This window comes from Grammomys surdaster, unplaced genomic scaffold (assembly GCF_004785775.1).
Source record: "Grammomys surdaster isolate TR1022 unplaced genomic scaffold, NIH_TR_1.0 126187, whole genome shotgun sequence".
NCBI lineage: Eukaryota > Metazoa > Chordata > Mammalia > Rodentia > Muridae > Grammomys > Grammomys surdaster.
Genome location: NW_021620993.1, coordinates 2,568,141 through 2,590,657, shown reverse-complemented (window position 1 = coordinate 2,590,657; position 22,517 = coordinate 2,568,141). Strand labels below are relative to the sequence as shown.

Below are 22,517 nucleotides of genomic sequence, written 5' to 3'. Positions count from 1 at the left end.
GCCAGAAGAAGTGAAACTTCCTAGTGCATGTGATGTATCAAAAGCAGGCAGAAGCTACTCAGTGCCAGAGGATAATGGAGATACTGGCTCAGTTGACCCAGCAGCACCAGAGCTGATTCACAAAGGAAAGGTCCCAACAGGGCAGGCACCTCCTGAGGGCCTCCCTGCCCACCATTCTCAAAATATATCCTTAGCATTTCCTGGGCCTCACATGAGCACCTTGAGAAGAGTCATTCCCAGACTCCAGACACTTGACAGGGGGCAGGAGAAAGGCAGTGGGCTGGAACCCCTCACACCTGAGTGGTTCTGCAGTGTGGTCAGCCAAGGCAGGGTGATCATCGTTTGGTAGCCCCAGGTCCTCTCTCTCCCGAGGTGGGGGCTTCTTCCTTTTGGTCCTTACTGGCTTCTCTGTAGAAGACAAACAGACCCAGGATGGCTTCCTGACTTTAGATGGCACTTCCTGCTCCCACAGTTTAGAAGCAACCTTGGTGGGCAAGTGGGCTTTGTACCCACATCATTGTGAAGCAAGCGGAACACCATGAAGTATTTCCCACACCCCACAGCCTGCGCTTGACAGGGCTGGGATGGAACTGGGTGCACCAGGTTCCCTGTTTCTGCTTCATCCACAGCATGCAGGATACAGGAAGCGGGAGAGACAGAGGGTAGAGTGTGGGTACTGGCCAGAGCTTTTGTGTGCAATAGCTGTTAATCACTTCCACCAACAGATGGCATCAGACAATGATGTACCAGAGTATCTCTGGCAGGGGAAAGAGACGACATTTCCCCATTTTACATATGGGAAAGTAGAGACAGGGATAAGATGAGGCAGGAGAATAATGGAGGCAGGAACTGGCATGGCGGGTACTAGTGAGCCAGGGTCTCTGGGGTGTCCTGATCCTGCACAGTTACTGAGAGTAGGAGAGCCAAGAGGAGCCATGCAGGATACCCAAGGCTACACAGCTGTTTGATGGTGGCTGTGGGCTGGCACCCACACTTCTAAGCTCAGAGCCCCTCCTGCTACAGGGACTTACCTGGCAGTCCTCGTTTGTTGGAGAATGGCTTGTTCTCAGGAAGGGGCACTCTGGCCAGTGTCGCTAGCTCTGAGATAAGGTTCTGCTCAGCTTCCTGAAAGACAAGTGGAAGCAAATCAGTTCCCTGCCACTGAGTTGAAGTCTTACACTGTGAAGAATTGCTGGTGGCCACATCTCATGTCCCAGTGTAGAAGATTTACCAAGCAGCACCCCACCCCAAGACGTCAGGATCAGGACAGAAGTATGGAGGAGGCCACTCCTCTTGACACCTGGGTTCCCTCTCCTCGTCTCATAACCCTGTCCACAAATGAGGACAGTTTGGAGGCTCAGCCACTGCCAAACACCAGCTCTGCTCCACTTCAGTGCATGGCTGCCAGAAGACCCAGAAGCTATGACTTACTACTATGTGTCTATACCAGACTCAGCTTTCCTATCTATAGTAAGGATCACTGAAGCCACCCCTTCAATTGCTCACATTTAACGTTGAGAGCTCTCAGATTAGCTGCCATCTGCAAGGGACCCTTGGGAACAAAAGCTCGTCATTAACGGGATTCTTAACAAGTGCTGTCACTACTACCAACCTTGGCCAGATGGACAAAGAAAAGGCCAAACCATGGTGATACCTCTTCATTCTGAAATCCTGATTTTTCTTTTAAATTTTATTTACTTATCCATTTGGTGATGGGGTGGTGGTGATGGTAGGTGTGTGTGTGTGTGTGTGTGTGTGTACACCACGGTGCACACGTGGTGGTCAGAGGACAGCTTTAGAAAGTAAGTTCTGCCCATCCACCATGCATTCTGTAACTCAGGACCAGGTTTGAACAGAAAGTGCTTTTTAGCTGCTGAGCCATGCAGTCTTTCCTTGATTTTGTTTGAAAGCATCCTGACGTCCCTGGATACTCTTTAAAAGGCAGATACTCTGGGAATAGAGTCACACCTTGTAATCCTCCAGGTTGTGACTTTTCCATGCTATAGTGTCCACTCTCTACCCCGGGAGTTTAGCCTCCTTGAATGCTCTACATAGACTGTGGTCTTTGTTACTGTCAGCACAGCCCAAGAGGCAGAGATGGCTGCCCTGATACCCTGCAGCCTTTTTGGTGGTGGTCTGCACCACAGGGAATACTCATTCCTTCACTACTTCCCAAACCATGGGCAGACTGCTCAGCTGTGCCCTGTATACACCAGGGAATACACCAGGGCCATGTGGGACCTGCTATCCCCAGGGGCTCATGTTCCCTTCAGAAAGTCACACAGTGTCAAAGATAACATGGACAAAGAGAGGTGGAGAGGTCTGGAGTGGGGCACAGAGGTTTTTACAGTGGCCTGGGCAGCTGGCCGTGAGCCCGGGTGTGGCCTCTTCCTGGTGCACTATGGCACTGCCTAATGACACATCTCTGAAACTACCTGCAGCTGGGTCTCAAGCTGGGCTTCCAGTTGGTCCAGCTCTTGTGCCTTCTGCCTCTGAGAGTTCAAGCGGCTCTGCTGGTGCTTTGTAAACTGGTCCAGGAGCTTCTTCTGCTGTGACAGCATCCTGGTGGTGGGAAGAGATGGTTAACACTGTTGGAACCCTTGGCCAATAGGTCCTTATAAAACCTTTCTAGAAGTCATACTGCATGGGAACATGCTGCACAAAGGGCCTGAGACCCTTAGCTACACTTGAGCCCTGGAACAAAAAGGGGAGCCAGGAAAACATGTGTATGCAATGCTGTAGCCATATTCCTCCAGGAGTCAAGTTCTGACCCTGGGGCTGCATGGCTATCAAGCATGGGGAAGTCTAAGAAATCCTGCACTAACACTGGATTTACACTCTTAGGAAAGCCTAGAGACACGAGGACAGAGGCAAGTCAGGACACTGCCAGGTGGAGGACAAAGAACTGCACACTGGCATCATCTCATGAGCAGACAACAGCACCTAAGGAGAGAAGTTCCTGTGAAAGGCCCAGAGGCCTTCCAGGACCACCGAGGAAGCTCATGTCCAGTAACAGTGTCTGAGAAAGCCTTAATGTGGCATCCTCCTAATTCTGTGAAGTAGGAATAGGTTGGGTATAGGCAAAGTCCCTCACACAGAGAGTACCACCTTGCACACAGACCCCTTCTCTCTCCCTCTTCAGCATACCTTGCTTTGGCCCTCTGCAAACAGTAACATCTATTCCTGGCCTGTAGTTTGCAGCTACTGCCTTTCTATCTTCAGGGTCAATTTTCTGAAAGACTGACTAGATCCAAAGGCAGAAGCCACCTTTAGCATCAATAGGTGGCTGTCCTGGGACACACAAGACATACGAATGCATTCTTGCTTCTGCTTCATGCTCTGCAGGCCGATGGGATACCTTTACTCGCTTCCTCACATGTGTCCTGTAAGTTTCAATTCATTCTGCAAGACCAAATCATCCATCCATCCATCCATCCATCCATCCATCCATCCATCCATCCAATTTATCTACCCCACCCATTCATGATTCATCTAATCAGCCATGATTCATCAATCTATCCATGATCCATTTATCTGTCCATTAATCTATCCATGATTCATCCATCCAGGGTCCATCAATCCACGCACGATCCTTCATTTATCTATGATCCACTGTCCAACCATCTGTTACATCCACTCATGATCCACTCACGGATCCATTATCCATCTAGTCATTCCTTTTTAAAATCAAAATATTTCTGGCTAGACAGACATTGTGATAGTTTAATTTTCACCCCTCCCTTTAAAACCTTATTAGCATGTATTAACTGTGCACACTATTGGGTTACATTGTAGCATCTCCACACATGCACATCATGTGCTTTGATCATTTTGCTTGCTCGCTACCTCTTATTTCCCCCTGCCCCTCATTTATCCCTTTCCTTCCCCCCAGGACTCCCCTCCCAACTTCACATCTTCTTAAAAATCTAGATTTTTCCTAAGAGAGAAATGTGTGCTCGTCATTTTGAGTCTGGTTTATCTCACTTAACATGGTGGTCACCTGCCTCATCCATTTTCCTGTAGATGATGTGCTGTGTTTTTTAAAGGCTTGATCGTATTTTATCTCTACCTGTTTATCACATTTACTTCATTCATTTATCCATTGGTGAGACAGCGGATTGATTCATTTATTACCTTGTTTATTGTGGACATTGCTGCAGCAAGTGTGTGTGTGTGTGTGTGTGTGTGTGAACCTCTGTTTGTATGATGACTATGATGGTTAGTTTTTTTGTCAGCTTGTCACAAACTCTATAGAATTACCCAAGAGGAAGCCTCAACTGAGAAAGTTCCCCCCAATCAGACTGGTCTGTGGGTGACTTTGTGGCTCATTTTTTCTTGATTAATGATAGATGTGGGAAAGGTCCAGCCCCCTTCAGATTGTGCCATCCCTGGGCAAGTGGTCCTGAGTTATATAAGCAAACCATGAAGAGAAAACCAGTAAGCAACAATCCTCCATGGTCTCTGCCTCCAGGTTCCTGCCTCAAGTTCCTGTCCTGGCTTCCCTTATGATGAACTGTGACAGAGCATATAAGCCAAATAAACCCTCTCTCCCCAGGTTGCTTTTGGTCCCCAGGTTGCTTTTTGGTCCTGGTGTCTTATCACAGCAATAGAGACCTAGCTAGGATGCTGACTCTGGTTCCTTTGGGCATAAACCCTAAGTAAGTGGTCTAACATACTTCTTTGCTGGTCCCCAAAGCTCTTTCTATCCTGGGGATATAGTCTTTCCATGTTACCCTGATCTTCTCTTCCATGGAGTCACATGGGGGAAACTTTTGCAATGGCCTAGCTTTGCCTTCATTGAGCTTTTCTAAGGGATGGGTATTGGACACAGAATGCCTGTGATAGGGCAGTGCCCGGCTTTGCAGCACACTCCCTCTCTGACTTTTAAGGAGGCTGAGTTCACTATGGACTCAAGGAGAGACCATAGCATCCTCTCTGTCAGGCTGGCTCTCCTCTCTCATAAACCATGTGGAGTCAGAGTGGATGGCTACTGAAGCTTGTCTTGTTCTGGGTCAAAGCTAGACCCTGGACCACATTCCAATCATAATGGTCCCTCCTCTAGTAGTTGAAGTCCAGATGATGAAAACATGGATCCATGAGCATTTCCTACGATTCTGTGATCACATTTTTGTTTCAAGTTACTAGGAGTGGGGGAGGGAGTGGAGGTGTGGAACCTGTACATTTAATGGCAAAGCTAATCATACCTCTGTATCTGAAATCGAAAAACTGCTGGTCCATGCTCTATCAACTTAAGGAAGGTGTGGCAAGCCTGGACCTTGAAGTGGTTACCTGCTGACAGCTGCCAGTGTCCAGGCAGAGGACTCAAGGTAGTGTATGGCGTTTGGTTCAGGAAAACCATGGTTTTTATTTACTCAGAGAGTCTACTGAGGCTGGACCCAGTTTTATTACCTGGGCATGGTCCCTCCTCAGTGTGATGCTGGCCTCTGCTGCTCTCAGTGGTAGATGCTCTGCCTAAGCCCTGGCCTCCCTACAAGGCATAGTTTCCCAACACAGCAGCATGTGCTTTCCAGCCTGCTTGTGAGACTTCCTTTAAGGGACAGACAAAAAGTGTTTCAGGCAAAGCTAAAGGCCAGGTCTCCCAAAGTCACTTCAGTACTGCCTCTGTAACTCCCCAGACCACCTGCAGCTAGTGGACGTTTGTCCTCAGTAAACTGGGGAGCCACTCTTCCCATGACCCTGCAAGAAGAGTCCAGCTGAGTGACCATTGGATTCTAGTCCTACATGACGGACAGGAACCAGACAAGCTGACACAACTCTAATCCTCTGGTCTGCAAGGTAACAGGTGAAAGAAGCTAGAGCTGCTGAGCCCGTGGAGCCCACTGAGCTGCAGTGGGCATTGCCATGAAGCATGCCTTCACCCCCTCTCCTGGACCCTTACCTTTACTTTCAGGTTAACAACGTATAACCAGGGCTGGGAGATGGTGGGCGCTTGCCTTGCAAGCGTGAGAACTTGAGTTTGGTCCTCGAAACCCATGTTTTAAAACAAAGCCAAACGTGGTGGAGCATGGTCGTAATCCCAGTGCTGAAGAGGAGACTGGCAGGTCTCTGGGGCTCATTGGCCAGTCAACCCAGATCGCGTGGCATGTTCCAGGCCAGTGAGATGCTGTTAAAGATCACAGTACATGGTGCCCAAGGAATAACAGCCAAGGTTACCCCTGGGCTGCAACATACACCTCCACCTACATAAACACACACACACACACACACACACACACCAGTCTTCATACACATTCTCACACTGAGCCTGTTTTCTGGGGAGCCCAAGGTATGATTGAGAGAGTTTTCAGAGCTGGCTGGGGGGGAGATGACACCCTCATCCACAGGCAGACCATGCAGGGTTCCAAGCCCACCATGTAGAGTGAAGTGTACCCATGCAGAGACCCCCAATACAATCCTGAGCCCCACCTCTGCTGTACCGCCTGGGAAGCTCCGTGGGTATCGTCCGCTGTTTGGCTCTCCAATGGGTCACTGAATTCTTGCTTCTTCCACAGTTTGTAAGCACTGATTCTCTCACCTGGACCCACAGACACAAGGCAGTCAAGATACGCATCTGGAAGGTGGACTCTGCTAGGTAGGGTGAGGTTAGGGGCCAGGGCAAGAGGTGAGCAGAATATACCTGTTCATAATGTGTCACAAGCATTAGCACTTGGGAAGGCCAGTGTAAGAGAATGTCAGGGGAGCTTTGGCACACAGAAGCACCCATGGTTCCCCTCTCGCTCTCTGTCAGGAGCAAGGAGAGGCGACAAGCAAGCTTCCATAGTAGGAGGCTGCCACAGACCTTCCAGAGTCAGAGTCACACAGAGGGGAGAAGGGTTGGGTGAGCCAAGCTGGGGCTTTGGTGGGCCCTGAGATGCCAGTGTGAGCACTCTCAGAAGAGTAGGCATCTGGCCTTGACCCTATACCTGCTGCTTACAGCTTTCTTATTTGCAGAGTTCCCTGCTCAGAAGACTGGCGACTCATTATTATTTGAGGTAAAGTGATGCACTTCCCTGGGCTGCTAGGGGTTAGGATACTGTCTGTTGCATAATTACTCTGGTGTCATCTTTACCCCAGGAATTCTAGCTTGACTACAGATGACAGACAAACCTCCTGGAGGCACCTTTCTGTCAAATAATCCAACACCCAGGGAGTAGTTTTGGGGGATACACGGGTTCTGCACTTTGCTGGTGGCAAAGGTTCTCAGCAGCTGCTCACCTTGCTGGGCCTGAGCAGCTGCCGCACATGGAGGGGCTTCATCAGCAGAGCCATGAGCTGGCTTAGTGCTCCATGCTCCTTAGGGAAGCAGCCCTTTAAGGAAAGGGGCTGGCTACAGTCTGCCAGGGAAGCCAGTGTCAAGTGCCTGCAGCAAAGCTGGGCTGGTAGAGCTCAGAGGACTGGAGGAGGACCCTCCTAACCCCACAGATGGAAAAGCTGAGACCTAGTGTGAGGAGATGATAGGTCCTGGTACTGAGTGGATGCAGGGATGAGCAGGCATCTTCTGCTAAGCAAGATCAAATCTCTTAGAGAAACTGCTGGGGAACCTGCAGCCACTAGTAGATTCCTGAGTGCATGCCAGATCTTGGGTGAATCCTCCTTAATGGGGAAGGGTGGGGCAGGTGGCAGCTGAGACCAGCTGAGAGCAGTGACAGCTGTAGACGGTGCTCCAGGACCTTCCTCCTGCCAGGCTTCCTGGGGCTCAATCCCAGCCCCTCTGGGGGGGGCAGCAGAGTATATGAGCTTTCGAGTTGGTGAAACTCTCAGACCCTTGTGCAGGGTGAAAGGAAAGAGAGGGACAGCCTGTAGGGAGCCCTGGGTGTTATTTAAGTGCTGTAGGAAGGATGGCTGCCATCCATGGCTTCACAGGAATGGTGGCAGGAGGTGATGAGCTAGGGAAGTCCTGAGTAGAGCATTTGCAGGGTCTCAGGAGCTCTGTTGGGCCCGCTCTTAGTCATGATTGGTTACTGCATGTCTTTGGCCACCAGAAAGCTCAAAGATGGAATGGCTTCTGTTTCTCATCATCGAACCCAGATGCTTCCCATAACCCATCTGGACTTATTTCAGGACCTTTAAAGCACCCTTTACAAGGGGTTTTGAATCAAAAAGGGAAACACACACACAACACACACACACACACACACACACACACACACACACACACAGACACACACACACCATGTAGATTCTTCCCAGGTGTGCCACATTCTTGCAAAGCCATCCCCAGCCTCCATCTGGGGAGACACCTACCCTGCAGGGTCTTCAGGCGCTGAAGCAATTGTTCCTCATGGTCCTGCAGGAGCTTCCAGAGGCCCTGGTAGTGCACCTGCACAAGGCGGTCGACACTAGTGCTGGTCACATACACACTCTCCACCACTGTCTCCACTAGTGTCCTCTGTGGTAAGCAGAAGACAGGGACACCTGAGATCATCGGTGGAGACACCTGCCCTGCCTTGTATTTCCCATCCACTCCCAGTCAGGACTGGTCTGGCCAGCACTCATGTAGGGTAGTTGTGGCTGTTTAAGCTAGTCACGATAATCTTACTTTTTTCTGGGAAGAATGGTTAAGATGGTGGTTTAAATCTAGTTCTAGCCAATAAGATGTGACACTAGGGGAGCCTGCTGGGGGCAGGGCATTTCCTTCTTGAACATTAGCACAGAGCCTTGGGTTGAGAGACTCTATCACTTCCCTTATCCTGTCAGGCTGTACACATCTGTGGTTGTTGGGTCACAGACACCACAGCCCTCTGCCTCAGTTGGACTCTTTCTTGCCTCATAGATCCAGGGGCAACCAAGGGGATGTAGGGTGGGCACTGGAGATGAGCCAAGACCTGACTCCATGTTCATTTCTGTTGCTTACCACCTGCCAAGTTTTCAGTGTGTCTTTTGTACAATGAGAAGCCTCAGTTTCCCTATCTGTACAATGGGAAGGATGATCTTTACTCAGCCTGGGCTTTGGGAAATCTGAGGAGGTAGGGTTGGGAAGGCACCCAGATCACATGACCACTGTCAGTATTTTGACCACTGGGATTTAGCCTTGGCACCAGAGACAGCAAGCCACTGCTTACTTATCCAGGTTGAGCTCTGTGGGTCATAGGACCACCAGGGTCTGTCAGCAAAGACTCAGGGAAATCCATATTTGTCAGTTTGGATCTGGTTTTGCTGCGCCATGGGCAGTGGGAAGAGAAGTGAGGCGTACCTCGAGCTGATGGAGAACCAGAGTAGACAGAACCCAGCTCAAGGCCTCTATGTGTGGGCAGGGTGATTCTTAGCTGATGAGCCAGGCACATGCTGAAGGCTGGAAGCTCAGAGGGGTAGGAAAAGTGCCATTCTTCCTTCCCTTTGGTGTTGAGGAACAGGGCTTGGCTCTTACCTTAAAGTCTTCCTTATCCCTGGTCCGGCCTTTGCTAGCCACATTCCTAGCATGTACCAGCAGCGCCTGTCCAATGGCCCTCTCCGAGTGCAGCTGTAGCAGCTGCCCTGCCTCCTGTGCCTCTGCCAGTAGCTGCTGCTGGAGCCTCAGACCGGTCTGCTGTGCCTCATCCTCCAACCTGGCTGCCTCCTCCTGGATCCGCGTCTCCTACAAGGGAAGAATGTATGGGCCTGAAGGCTGGGAAAGAATGAAAGGGTGGGCAGACTCCAGACTTGAAACCCTAAGGATGAGCTCAAGTGTCTGTTGAGAGTTCCCTCCCTCATCCAACGATATTTGTTGAACACCAATTGTGTGTTCAGGGCCATCCATAGCCTCTCATATAATGAAGGCCTTGTTCACCCCTCTAGAACACTGTGAAGCCTGAATACTAGGACTGACAAGATTTAGAGGCTCAGAGAGGCTGAAAGACGATCTAAAAGGCACACAGCAGAGCCAGGTTGAGATTGGGTTCAGGTTTAGGAATATCACAACTGGCAGGGCACATGGGCCCAGAGGCTGCACTTGCTTAGGATGGAGAGATGGGGAGTTGGGAACTGGAGCTAGAGAAGCAACCTGCTTGCTCCTTTTGAGCCTCCGAGGAAGAGAAGACACTGAGATCCTGTTGCCAGCAGGACAAAAACGATCGCCTCTATGGCTCCACACAGGAGACCTGGGAGGGGTTCAAACTCCAACTTTGCTGCATGCCAAATATTTCAATCTGTTTATGTCTTCCCAGAGCAGGAAGGGCCTCTTGCTGGTACCTGCATGCTGCTGCTCCATCCTCTGAGACTTCACTTAGACCCTTGGTAGAATCTCCTCCATGTTGCCGTCATTAGAATCCCTCAACATATGTGTGTCCCGATCAGAGTTACCTCTGTCCTCCATTTTATGAGTTGGACCGTGTTCCCTCAAATGTACAGGTTTAAGTCCTAGTCATAGGACTTCAGTGTTGAACAGTAGGGACATTGGGACTTGGAGCGATTAATGTAGAAGGGTTGTGAGTTTGGATTCCTCTCCGGGGTACCTGAAGTCCTCCCAAGAGATCGGGATCTAATATACACAGAAAGATGACCATTGTAAGGACACAAGAGTGCATGCATGTGTGAGCCATGGAACAAAGTCTGTGGAGAGACCTGCCCTCCCCTATCTTGACCTCAGCCCTTGGGTCCCCATCCTGGGAGGTAATGAGGTCCTGTGAGTCAAGTCTCAACCTGTGCCTTTTGTCACACTGCCCTGCAACCTCCTGGGTGTCAGGATCCTAATGTGGTAAGTGGGGCTGGGCCTTGGGTTCTAACGCAACACTCCTAGGCAGGGCTGGTGTGAAGTGTGGGGACGACACCGTGTTCTCACCAGGGCTCTGAGCAGCTGCCACTGATGCTCCTCCAGGCATGGGGACACACCCTGCTCTAAAGCCAGCTGCTCATGTAGCTCCTGCAGGAGCCTCTTCTTCCCAGACAGCCTCATCTGAGCCAGGGCAGTGATGGTGGTGCCTCGGAGGGCCAGTCTGCGCAGAGCAGAGCACAGCAGCAGCTCATGGCCCTGCAAGATGCCTCGTGTGGACCTGTGGGAGAGAGCAAGGCTGCTCAGAGCTCTGGGATGCCCTGAACAGTGAGGCACTTATGAGGAGCCACAGCCATAGGAGGAGTCAGTCATCCCACTGCCCACCTAGCAACATTCAATTGTGTCCTTTGCAAGTTCAGAGATACACGCGACAGCTATGGTACACGTCCAGCTCCATTTCACACACAATTCCTAAATTCATTTAAAGCCAATACAAGCACTGGAGTTCCCATGTCAATGGATTAAGACAACTCAAAGCCAGGCAAGGGGCCAATGCTTTGTTTATAATGTGTAGTGCCGCCAAGAGGCTGGGAAGCTGGACAGAACCTTGGCAGCCAGACATGGGACACACTCAAGGTTTTCTGCTGTGACGATCAGCTTGGAGAGGTAGAGTCACTACACCTTACAAAGTCCTGCCACAGAGTCAGTCAGACCCACGGGATGGGATTCATCTGCCATGACCTAAAATCCCTGCTAGGAGTAAGACAGGTCATCTGAGCTGCGATACCATAAAAGCTGGATCTTATCTCTTCCGTCATTCAGCAAGGATACATCCGTGGTCAATAAAAATAACACAGTCATACAAACAGAAAAAAAATGAACCAAAAAGAGTGGAAAACAGACAACAGGAGAGCTGCAAGGTAACACATTGGACCAAAAGAATGGAGCAGTGCAGAATTATGTGTGGGGTGTGGTGGAAAAATCTAGTAAGTATAAACCTGAATCCTGAGAGACAAAGAGAAGACTGATTTATATTAAATATAAATGGACCAAATACTAGTACAACTCAGGACATAGGCTCCAGGCTGCCTGAATGTTTGTGAGGGGCAATGTTCACTGGGTCACTCTGGGCCACCCTGCTTCCGTTTCCCCTTCTGATGCTTCACTTGTATCATCCATTATAACAGCCACGCATCTGCTGTCTCCTGTCCACAACATGTCTGTGGCCATGAAGCCCTCTACCGTAGTCACTCACTTCCTGTACCAAACACCACCAAAGCCACGCACCGGCTACCTGTGTAAATCAGGTTCTTGGGAAAAGATGGGTAATTTAAAAAAAATCTGTCATTTTTCTCTTGGAAAACAAGGAGAAATATTTTCACTAAACAGAAAAAAATAACCACCACATGAATAGCAAAAATGTGAAAAGAGAATATACAGTTGATTGATAAGTAGGGAGTGATTGTAAACGTTCACAAATATCTCTGTGGTGATAGGCGCTTCCAACATCTGGACTGTATGCAGTAACAGAAGTGAAACTGAAAATTTACCAAACATCTGGAACTGTAACCAAAACAAATGTGTATAAATTTACCTCACAAAAGCTATTCCAAAAAGTCCCTACCAAGCAGAATTCAGTGAAACAGGTTCTATTAGCTCCACTTTCCAAAGAAGGAAACTGTGAAATGGTACATCTTTATTGTCAGGGGAAGGCAGGGGACAGCTGATGTGTCCATTCTGCTGGTTAGGATGCTGAAGCTAGCCTGGAGTCTCGCACACACAGAGCCCATCCTTCAGGGCTCATACTCACTCTTCGGAGAGGCCACTGAATCGGCTCAGGACCCCTTGGATGGTACTCTCGTGGTGATCCCGCAGCTGCCTCTGCAGCACTGTGGACAGCGTGCACTCCTCCAGCCACACCTGTGTGCACAGGGACAGCGATGCATGAGCAGCTGCAGTCCCTCCATCGGCCCCTGACTTTTTAACAAGTGCCCTTCTTTCCTGCGAGGGAATGTCGTATGATCAGATCACTCAGCGAGACAGTGCTGCAACAAGACTGCATCACTCAGAGGTCTTTCTCACTCTTCTGAGTGTCAGCAGCCTCCGTCTCCATTAGCCCAGAGACCTCAGAGTCTGCATGTAGGGTGTGAATGGAGCACAGGTCTTAACAGAGGCCACTGCAGCTTAGACTTCCACTCCCCAGGTCCATGATTCTTTGCCTGGTCAAGCTTCCAGAGGCTGCTGTGCACTCAGGCTTGCCAGTCCATCAATCCAACCTCTGCTTACACTGTCTGCCATCCCATCCTCCCTTGGTCTAACCCTCCTGCCTTTCTCCCAGCCCTCCTTCATGTTCCTGCAGCCTCAACTCTGTCTCATCTGTCCTTTTGCCTCCTGACTTCTTGGGTGAACTTGTGAGTGATGTGCTCACATCCTGGCCCTCCCTCCATGACTGCTGGGGAAGTTCTGTAACCAGGACTTTGTTTCCTTGGGGCACTGCATATCACCTCGGGGACTTGAGCATGGTCAGCACACACTATGGCACTTAGTACATTCCTGGATGTTTGCAGCCACATCTGTGTAGTGTTTCTAAGAGGTCCTTGGGGATGCTCAGCATCTGAAATCCCTCCCCAGCACCCTAAATCTCAAGTGCATAGCCCAGCCCAGGTCCCAGGAGACAAACCCTTCTGTCCTGCTCCAAGAGGTCACACAGGAGTCCCCACTGTCGCCTGCGGAATCGGTCCGCCTGCCCCAGCTGTCTTGCTGCCTGCTCCTGGACCTGTTGTCGCAGGGCCTCACATTCTGCCACAGGGAGGCTGCTCACTTCTGGGAGGGTCTTCAGGAACAGAGTGTCCATAAACTTTTGGAAGGTTTCCATGGTGCCACAGTACAGCTCCTGAAATAAGAACCACACTATGGTTAGGATTAGGTTCCACATCCCATTCTGCTGGAGTCTGAGCTTCTAGACTTGAAATAGAGAACAGGAGGCACAAGCAAAAGAGATAATAGGAACAAAACGCACATACATAGCTGTTATCACAAGGGCACCATATGGATTCCGGAGCGAATATAAGAAACGGACCTTAAGTAGTGGCGGCTGCTCTGTTCATGGTGTTATAAGCCACGCTTACACAAGATAAGCAAAGAGCTGCAATGATAAATAACATTGCTTAGTTTTAAAAGAATCAACTAGATGTTTTAGAATTCCAGAGTTCTAAGAACTCAATGTACCAGTTTAATTACAGTAATCTAGAAGCTGGTGAAGAGAGTCAGTGTAGTGGAAGGCAAAGCAAAAGAAATCCTAAATAGAAACAGGATGGACACTGAAGAGAGAATCAGGCACCAGAGAGACCAGAGGGTCCAACGAGGGTTACTGTTGTCCCCAAGGAAGGAACAGAAGAGTTGGAGCAGAAGCAGTATTTGAGGAAATAACCAAATTTCACAAGACTATAAAAGAAGTTTACAGATGAGGAGCCCAAGGCCACAGCTGATGACACCCATTCAATACCAGACAGCTCTGGTCAGGACAGCCACACTTCCTGTCTTTGCACTTTAGTCCTGATTCTATAATCTGGAATGCTCACTCCTGATCCACTCAGGAACACTTCTCCAGACAGCTGTCTTTGAGGTCACCTTCACCCTGGGCCTTCGTGGTCCCTCACTCTCCTCTCTGTGCTGTTAAGTAAGGGCGTGGTGACGGAGTCACTATGAATTGGGATTTCCCCAGTTCCAGCTGCTGTCCTAAGGCCTCTCAGACACTGAGCTGTTACAGTACCACTGTGGAGGAAGACTGATGCCCCATGACATAGAGGGAGAAGGAAGGCTAGAGGGACCAGGTAGTGGTCACATGGCCATATGACAAAGCAGAGCTTAACACTGAGCTGGGCATCTGGGCCGCCTCTCCCAGCAGTGCTGCCTAGCCTGAGGTATGTGTGGTAAATCTTTCCTCACCAGCATCTTCCTCTCTCCCTTTTCCATCTCTCAGCCTGTGGCTCTTCCTTGCTTACCAGCACGCTCCAGAGACCTGCACCTGGGGAGTCTTGATGCACTTCTTCCTGTCTCTTCAAAGTCAGCCATGAGGAGAGCAGGGCAGCTCTAACTTGCCCATGCATAGATTCAAGGGTGGTTCAACTTCCCAGTTTTCAGCATGGACAGGAAGAATCCATGACAGAGACGTGGTCTGTGGGCCCTTCAGGCATCAAATACAATGCTACCTTGCCCCTGCCTCTAGTGTTTCAGCCCAGAGGACAAGAGGACCAAGTGGTTCTCTCGCAAATGCAGAGTTAAGGGTTTCTGTGCTGTCTGGCTAAGCCACTGTAATCTTCATTGTTAACCTGACAGACTCAGAGTCACCTAGGAGACTCACCTATGATGTGTCTGTGAGGATATTTCCAGATATGCTTAACCAAGAAGGGAAATTGTTCGCCCTGAATGTGAGCCACCCCATTCCATGAGCAGAGTCCTAGGTTAAATAAAAGGCGGCAAGCCGAGGACCAGCATGTATGTCTTTCTGCTTCTTGACTGTAGATGTAACCAGCTGCCTTACGCTTCTGACGTCATACCTTCCCCACTGTGATGGACTGAGAGCGAGAATTAAGCCTTTTTTAAGTTGTTTTGTTGGGTATTTTGTTACAGCAATGAGAACAGCAATACAATCACATACCTGGCAAAGCGTGGCCATGGCTTCAGTGATCCGGGTGTCCTCCTCCCCCTCCTGGTCACTCCGTGTCAGCCGCTGCCTCTCCAGGACCTCATGAAAAGCCTGTAGTTAAAACAGGAACTGAGTCCAGTAGAAATTGCACTCTTTGGTTTTTCTGGGAAATTCTCCCTAAATGGCTTGAGTGCCATCTCAGATGGGAAGAATATTCAACTCAATATAATTGTGAGGAAACTGAGGCATGGAGCTTTCACATGACTTCAGTGGCTTAGAAACTGTCTCTGAGTCCAGGACTTCATACCCAACTCCTAGGAAGCCAGTCTGGGCTTCTGTTAACACTGCTGTAAGGAAGTGTCCACTGGGCCACCCTTGCTATTCGTCTCTCCTATGTCTTGTCAGCAGACAATATCTTCTCTGACTTCATATCAACCTGCCATACTCAGGGGGACCTACTTAGGGGACCTGAGGTAAAACAGACATGTTATTAGAGGCCCATATAGTCAAGAAACCAGGCCCTGCCATCCAGAAGTTGGACCCTGCCTCCAGAGAGACAACCGAACAGATGAATGTGAGGTCGACCAGCAGAGTATCAGAGGCTCCTACATAGTCAGAGGGTAGAATATGGCACAAGGACAGGCAGTTGCTTCTCATGGTAGGAGGAAGGGTACAGGGGCCATCTTATCAGAAGAAATGTCTAGATAGTCTCTGAAGGTGAAGGCCAAGGCCACCCATGATTGAGCAGCAGCAGCAGTTGCCACAACTAGATTCTGCAGAGTCCTCTGTCTGCCTATAGTATGGAGTGGGACTGAGACAACATTGGAGGGCAGGGACTAGATGTGGGGATACTGAAGGTAGGCTGGAGGAGTCTGGGGTCCATTCATTTGCCCATTCATGTGTTCATTTTTTGGTTCATTCACTCATTTATGTGCCTGTTTATCCATCCATCCATCCATCCATCCATCCACCCACCCACCCATCCATCCACATCCATCCATCCATCCATCCATCCACCCACCCACCCACCCATCCATCCATCCACATCCATCCATCCATCCATCCATCCACCCACCCACCTATCCATCCATCCACATCCATCCATCCATCCATCCACCCACCCACCCTCCCACCCATCCATCCATCCACATCCATCCATCCATCCATCCATCCACCCACCGACCCACCCATCCATCCATCCACATCCATCCATCCATCCACCCATCCATCCATCCATCCATCCACCCACCCTCCCACCCATCCATCCATCCATCCACATCCATCCATCCATCCACCCACCCACCCATCCATCCATCCATCTATCCACATCCATCCATCCATCCATCCATCCATCCATCCATCCATCCATCCATCCATCCGCTTGTGCATTCATTCATGTCTCCCCTGTCATCTCTGTCTCCTTGACACCAGCCATGTTATCTTGTCTAAGCTGGACCTTAGGACACAGATGCCTAGCACCCTCTTATGTTTGGGGCTCAGGGTGAGCAGAGTGTTATCTGAAGGTGACAAAGAGCTGAGTTCTATCTTCCTCTTACTTGAATCAATCTTCTTATGCAGAGTAAGCCCCACCCCATTAGGGTACATTCCCGACTCCTAGGTATGGAGAGGGAAAGTGTGACAGGCCTGAGTCTATTCTGTGCTTTAAGGGCGGGGCCTCATCTTACCTTGATGCTTCTCTCCAATATACTGTCCCCATGGCCATGTGCCTGTATTGTGAGCTCAGCCTGTCCCAGTGGTTCCCAAATGCTGACCTTCTCTTCAGAAAGCCGGCACCTCGCTTCCTGCCTTCCCACTGTCCTGTCCTCTTCCTACTGAGTCTCATGGTGTTTTCTAATGGGGCCATCTTGCTGGTCCTGACCAATCCACTGACCAGAGCCAAGGGCTGCTTCATTTCCTTGGCTTAGGACCATTCTGAGAAATGCCTGGGTCTTGCACACTCTGTGTCCCATGAACCAGCACTGGGTATGCCTGCTAAAGAGTCTCCATCTTCTCTCAACAGTCCAGCTTGGGATGCTCATCACTGGCTCATGGAAGAGGAATCAAGAACACAGAGACTGAGGGGCTTGGCTATGGTCATGTGCCTGGCACAGGGAGGCAGGTGTTGAAGATATGTTTGATAGAGGCCGAAGTGCTGACCAGACTCAACCTGCAAAGGACAAATCCTGGGGATGGGGTAGGGGCAGAGTCACCTTGAGGAACTCCCCCGGATCTGAGGTCAGCTGGGTATCAGCCAGGAAACTCCTCTGTTCTTCTTCGTGGGCTTGTGTGAGCTCTGCTGCTGCCTCTGCCTGGCAAGCCTGAGACGCTTGGACCAGGTCTTTGCCCCGCTGCATAAATTCTAGGATTGAAAAGAACCATAGAGCAGGGGGTCACTCTCCAGCAAGGCTACAGTGATCTGCTCCTGTATTCTATTAAGTGGTCTCTTCTCTGTAGGTGACAGATTTGTTTTTCTGGGTAGGTCTCACTGACAGTGACCTCAAGAACCTTGAACTCTGCCCAGCCTATCTCCAGGTGGCCCTGTGGGCAGGAGCAGACACAAAGAACCTGTGTAGCTTCTATCCACCGATGCTGACCTGACTCAGTGTCACTAGCCCTTCAGGTAGGCAGGGTTAGGGCTTCATGTGGGTAGCATGGTTCACCCCTGGACATTTCCATGCCTACTCTGGTTGACAGATTCTCCTCCTTTGAGTTCTAGGTGGTCTTGCCTTGACATTGGGGTCTTGTCAGTCTGAGTCATTGAGAATAGAAGATGATTCTGATCTTACATAGACTCTGATCATTCTGCTCTATGGAGAGGGAGGCTGGGCCTGGCACTGCTCATGGCCTGACATGGCTGAAGAGGAGGCAGCCCTAGCTTAATGTCATGAATCATATGATTCCAGGTCCCCAATCCAGGCTCACTAGCGCACCCCTGCCAAAGCACTCTGCCTCCTCCCAGAAGGCCTTGTGCTGCTGGGTCAGAAGTTCTTCCTTCTGCTTCACAGACAGCTGCCCTTGGACAGTCAGCAGCTCCAGGCCATGGGAGATGGCGGCAAGCCGGCACTTGGTCTCCTCCTGGATCTGAGTCCTCAGGAACTCTACCATTCTTGCCATGTAGGCTCGACCCATTGTCCTCTCCAGGGTGTCCTATAGGGAGACAAAGGACAATGGCTGGGCATCAGGGCTCTGCCTTGAAGATATTGAGGAAGCAGTGGGTTCCAATCACACACACCTCATTCCAAGCACAGTGAATGCCTTCCCTCCCCATCTGCATCTTAGGCAGGGATGGAAGCCTCTCTGTGGGGCGGTGGGCTGTGAGAGGCAGCTGGGTACTTGGTTGAGCACAGGCCTAGAACCCTGGATACCCTAAAGGGACGGTAGGTGTTCAGCCTTGTTCCTAGGCCCTGGTTCCCTTCACTTATCCAAAGCCCCTCCCAAAGAAAGGTTTGTGACCTTTGGTCATGTAGCACAGGTAGAGGGCATGATTACAGGCCACAGAGCCTCAAGAAATCTCCATATTAATGAGATACCTAAAGGCCGGAGGGTGTAGCTAATTAAGCATTCCCGCCCAGACACTCCTAATTGCAAAAGATATTTAACCTCAGGCCTGGCCTGAGGACATGGGGTACAGCTTCACCCACTTTCCGCCATGACAATAAACCTTGTAGAACCATGAACTTCCTCTTGTCTTTGGGGCCTGCCGTGGAGACCCATAGAGGGGACCTTTAAACCAATGAGCCACCGCCTAATCTCCTGCCAGAAGACCTCTCTACATTCCAGCCACAAAGGCCTGTCAACTCAGGCAAGCTAGCCGAGCCAGCCATGACCCAGACAAGCAAGTCACCTCAACCAAGAATCTCATATACCTTGCGGACTGCCACTGGAGCTTCTCTCCCTCGTCCCTCTTGGCTGTGGGCTGGTCCAGCCCCAGTCCAGTCTGTATGCACTCCCCCATCTCAGTCCTTCTGTGGTCTCCCAGCGGTGCCTGGGTACCCAGGGGCTGAGACCAGCCTGTCTCTGGCCAGCCACCTCTGCCCAGAGAACCCCAATCCAAGAGCTCTGCCCCTACAGGACCTCAGACTGGGATCTCCCCATGCCCGGAGTGGAACTCAGTGGTTTCCCCTAGCCCAGCATCCTCCTGGTGCTGAGTGGAGTGAACTCAGTCAAATTCCTGCACTTCTGCCCCCATAAGCCGCCTGGGGCTGTAGACACATGGGGCCCACAACTCAGCCCAACAGGACCCACATCCAAGTGCGGGCACCACAGCCCTACACTTCCCCATCCTTCAGAGTGGGATAAGCCACTCTGTCCTGTCCCCAAACCCTTCAACCACTGTTCTCTAGTCAAATCCAGATTTTGGGACTCTGTCTCCTATACCTCTCTGCTCCTGGCTGTCAGCCTAAGCCTGACTGTTATACAGAGATCAAATAAGTATCAGAGTCTTTAAAGTGCCCCCAGAAAATATCAATAGACAGCCAGCATTGAGAACCCACTATGGGATGGTGGGTGATGGATGAATGGGTATAAGAATGGGCAGACAGCTAGAGTGATGGCTCTGCAGTTAAACAGTATAGCTCTACCTGAGTTTGATTCCAGCATCCATGTCAGATGGCTCACAATGGCTTGTAACTCTCTAGCTTGAGGGGAAACACACACACACACACACACACACACACACACACACACACACACACTTAACAAGGGTCTGCAGAGATGACTCAGTGGTTAAGAGTTCTTGTTGCTCTTACAAAGGACCTGACTTTGATTCCTAGTACCTAGTTCACAAAATTCATAATTCCAGTTCCAGAGGATCTGGCACTCTCCTCTGGCCTTCTTAGGCACCAGGCATGCATCTGGTATATACACATACACTCAGGCAAAATAGTCATATACACAGAATAGATCATTTTTTAATGGGTAGATGATGGGTAGATGTGTGATGAATGGATGGATGGTGATGGGGGTGATGGACAGATTGATGTTGGGTGGATGGATGATAGGAGGATTCACTGCTCTTCTCTGGGGGTCCTATGTCCCCCTCTACAACATGACTGTTTGACCTCCTGGTCCCCACCATGTTTCCCTCCCCTCCTTGTGCCCTGTGTTACCAGGACATGCAGGTCCTGAGAGGCATGCAGCAGTCCTTCAGCAACAATCATTCTTCCCGTCAGAGTCATCATGAGCTGCCGTGCCTTGGAGCTGGAACACTTAAACTGGTCCATGAGAATGGGCTGGATGCTTTCCATCTGCTTCCAGAAGGCTCCCATCTGTGAAATGAGCATGAGAAGCAAGTGACAAGGGAACCTTATTCAAGAAAGAGCTCTGGGCAGTGACTGGGAACCACAGTACCTCCCTCATTCCCACCAGAGATCCTCGGCCCTTCTCTACTTGAAGTGGGTTTATCTCGGCGTCGATTGTGTCCCGTGGTAGACACCCTCCACTCTGTTGCAGCAGCTGTGGTCATATTATAGGGGTGTTTTCAGCAAACACAGGGCACTGTTGCCAATAAGGAAGTTATGAGTACCACTAAAGGACTCCAGTTGGGTCACAATTACTCCTTGGGAGCACGAGAAATGAGACAATGAGACCCTGTGAGTTCTGGGATCTTTCAAAGGGATTAAATATGGCTTAAAAAATAAAAACTTGGAAGGCCACTAACTATATTAGTTATTGTTCCAGAAGCCCAAAAGAGCCAAAAGGCAGAGAAGATGCTGATGTGAGATCATTCTGCTTTTGAAATTCAGCTTCCCACACCATATTTTATCAGGACCAGAGCTGGTAATAGTCGATTCATGGCTCTGGATGGTGGGAGCTCCAAAGTGTGACAACACAGTCTATGTAAGCATCAGCATCAAGGATGGCTGGAACTCTAGTGGTTGTCTTTATGGCATGCAGGGTGTGTGTCATCTGTGTGCCTTGCTTGCTTACTTCTGGGTAGAACATGCCCTGAGGCAGAGCAACATGACTAGGAGAAACCCAGATGTCACAGAATGTGACTGTCCATCATTGGCTGTGTTTGCTTCAGGTCCTTTTAGGTCCACACTGATCCTGAATGCGGGTAGCACCATCCCATGGGATGGAGTCCCGGAATGAATAAAAAGGAGAGAGAGCTGAACTCCAGCATTAACTGTGGCTGCAATGTGATCAACTACTTCACCCCCTTGCCACCATGCCTTGCCCACCATAGATGATAGCCCTTTGAACTGTAAGCTGAATAAACCATTCTTTCCATAAGGTGATGCCTGACAGGTGTTTGGCCACAGCAATGAGAAAAGTAATTGTGCCACTTGAATGAATATCCCCCATAGCCTCAGTCATTAACATTTTTGGTTCCCAGTTGGTGGCACTGTTTGGGGAGGCCTTGCTGAAGGGAGTGTGTCACTGGAGGAGGGCTTTGAGAGTTTAAAGACTTCTGCCATCTCTAGTTTGCTCTCTCTGTTCCGTGCTTGTGGTTCAAGATGACAGCCCTCAGATCCTTTTCCTGCGAACAGTCTTTACTCTTACCATAGCTGTCACTGAGTCTGTTGGGCAGGGCCATGCTCCAGCAAGTCTGAGTCCCTACTCCCCAGCATGGAAGGTGCCAAGGGCACAGTTCCATGCCATAGAGTCAAAAAGAGAAAGGAGTGTTCCAAGGATGCCCTTTCTGGTGGCTTGTTTTGTGAGGCTGAGGGTTGGAGATGCTCTTAGAATCTACTCTGTTATGGGGTAGAGTGACATTGAGGGTTTATAGGAATTGTGGCTTTCAGTGATAGAAACAGTAGGCTAAAAATGTAAACGGATAAAAACTTTCCTCTGCACATCTCTCTCTAAGGTTACCTTCTCAGCCACTGAACTTCAGAAACGGGCTCTCTGTCTTGGGATGGTGACAGTGTCACCTCTCTAGTCTTGCCAGTGTCACTATTGCAGAAACCAAGATCCCCACAGAAGAGAGAGGCGGCACCTACATTGTCTATCAGCTGCTCCGAGAGCTCTCTCTCCCTCCTCTCCACATCTGCCAGGGAAACATAGCCAGAGTCGCCGGTGCCTAACATTTCTGTGTTCGCCAATCTGGTCTGAAGTCCCTTTTCTAATTCCTCCAAATCCTAGGATGAGGGAAAAGAGAAAAAAAATACACAAAGAAAGACTAGTAAAACTCAAATCCTAGAAGAATAAATCTTCTTATATTTTTGACAGATATTTTAT

At 49.9% G+C, this 22,517-nt stretch overlaps 1 protein-coding gene across 1 annotated transcript in view; it reads right to left on the bottom strand.

Moving 5' to 3' along the window:
• Positions 1-22,517, bottom strand: part of Evc (EvC ciliary complex subunit 1) — a 41,027-nt gene that overhangs the window by 1,331 nt on the left and 17,179 nt on the right. The window contains exons 7-20 of the mRNA XM_028758223.1: positions 22,280-22,417; positions 20,444-20,602; positions 18,266-18,482; positions 17,546-17,694; positions 15,348-15,446; positions 13,368-13,580; positions 12,498-12,607; positions 10,757-10,967; positions 9,368-9,574; positions 8,245-8,389; positions 6,427-6,535; positions 2,436-2,562; positions 1,032-1,125; positions 295-408 (exon numbers count right to left, since the gene is read on the bottom strand). Coding sequence (XP_028614056.1) covers positions 295-408; positions 1,032-1,125; positions 2,436-2,562; positions 6,427-6,535; positions 8,245-8,389; positions 9,368-9,574; positions 10,757-10,967; positions 12,498-12,607; positions 13,368-13,580; positions 15,348-15,446; positions 17,546-17,694; positions 18,266-18,482; positions 20,444-20,602; positions 22,280-22,417 — 2,092 coding nt within the window. The remainder of the gene's footprint in view (positions 1-294; positions 409-1,031; positions 1,126-2,435; positions 2,563-6,426; positions 6,536-8,244; positions 8,390-9,367; positions 9,575-10,756; positions 10,968-12,497; positions 12,608-13,367; positions 13,581-15,347; positions 15,447-17,545; positions 17,695-18,265; positions 18,483-20,443; positions 20,603-22,279; positions 22,418-22,517) is intronic.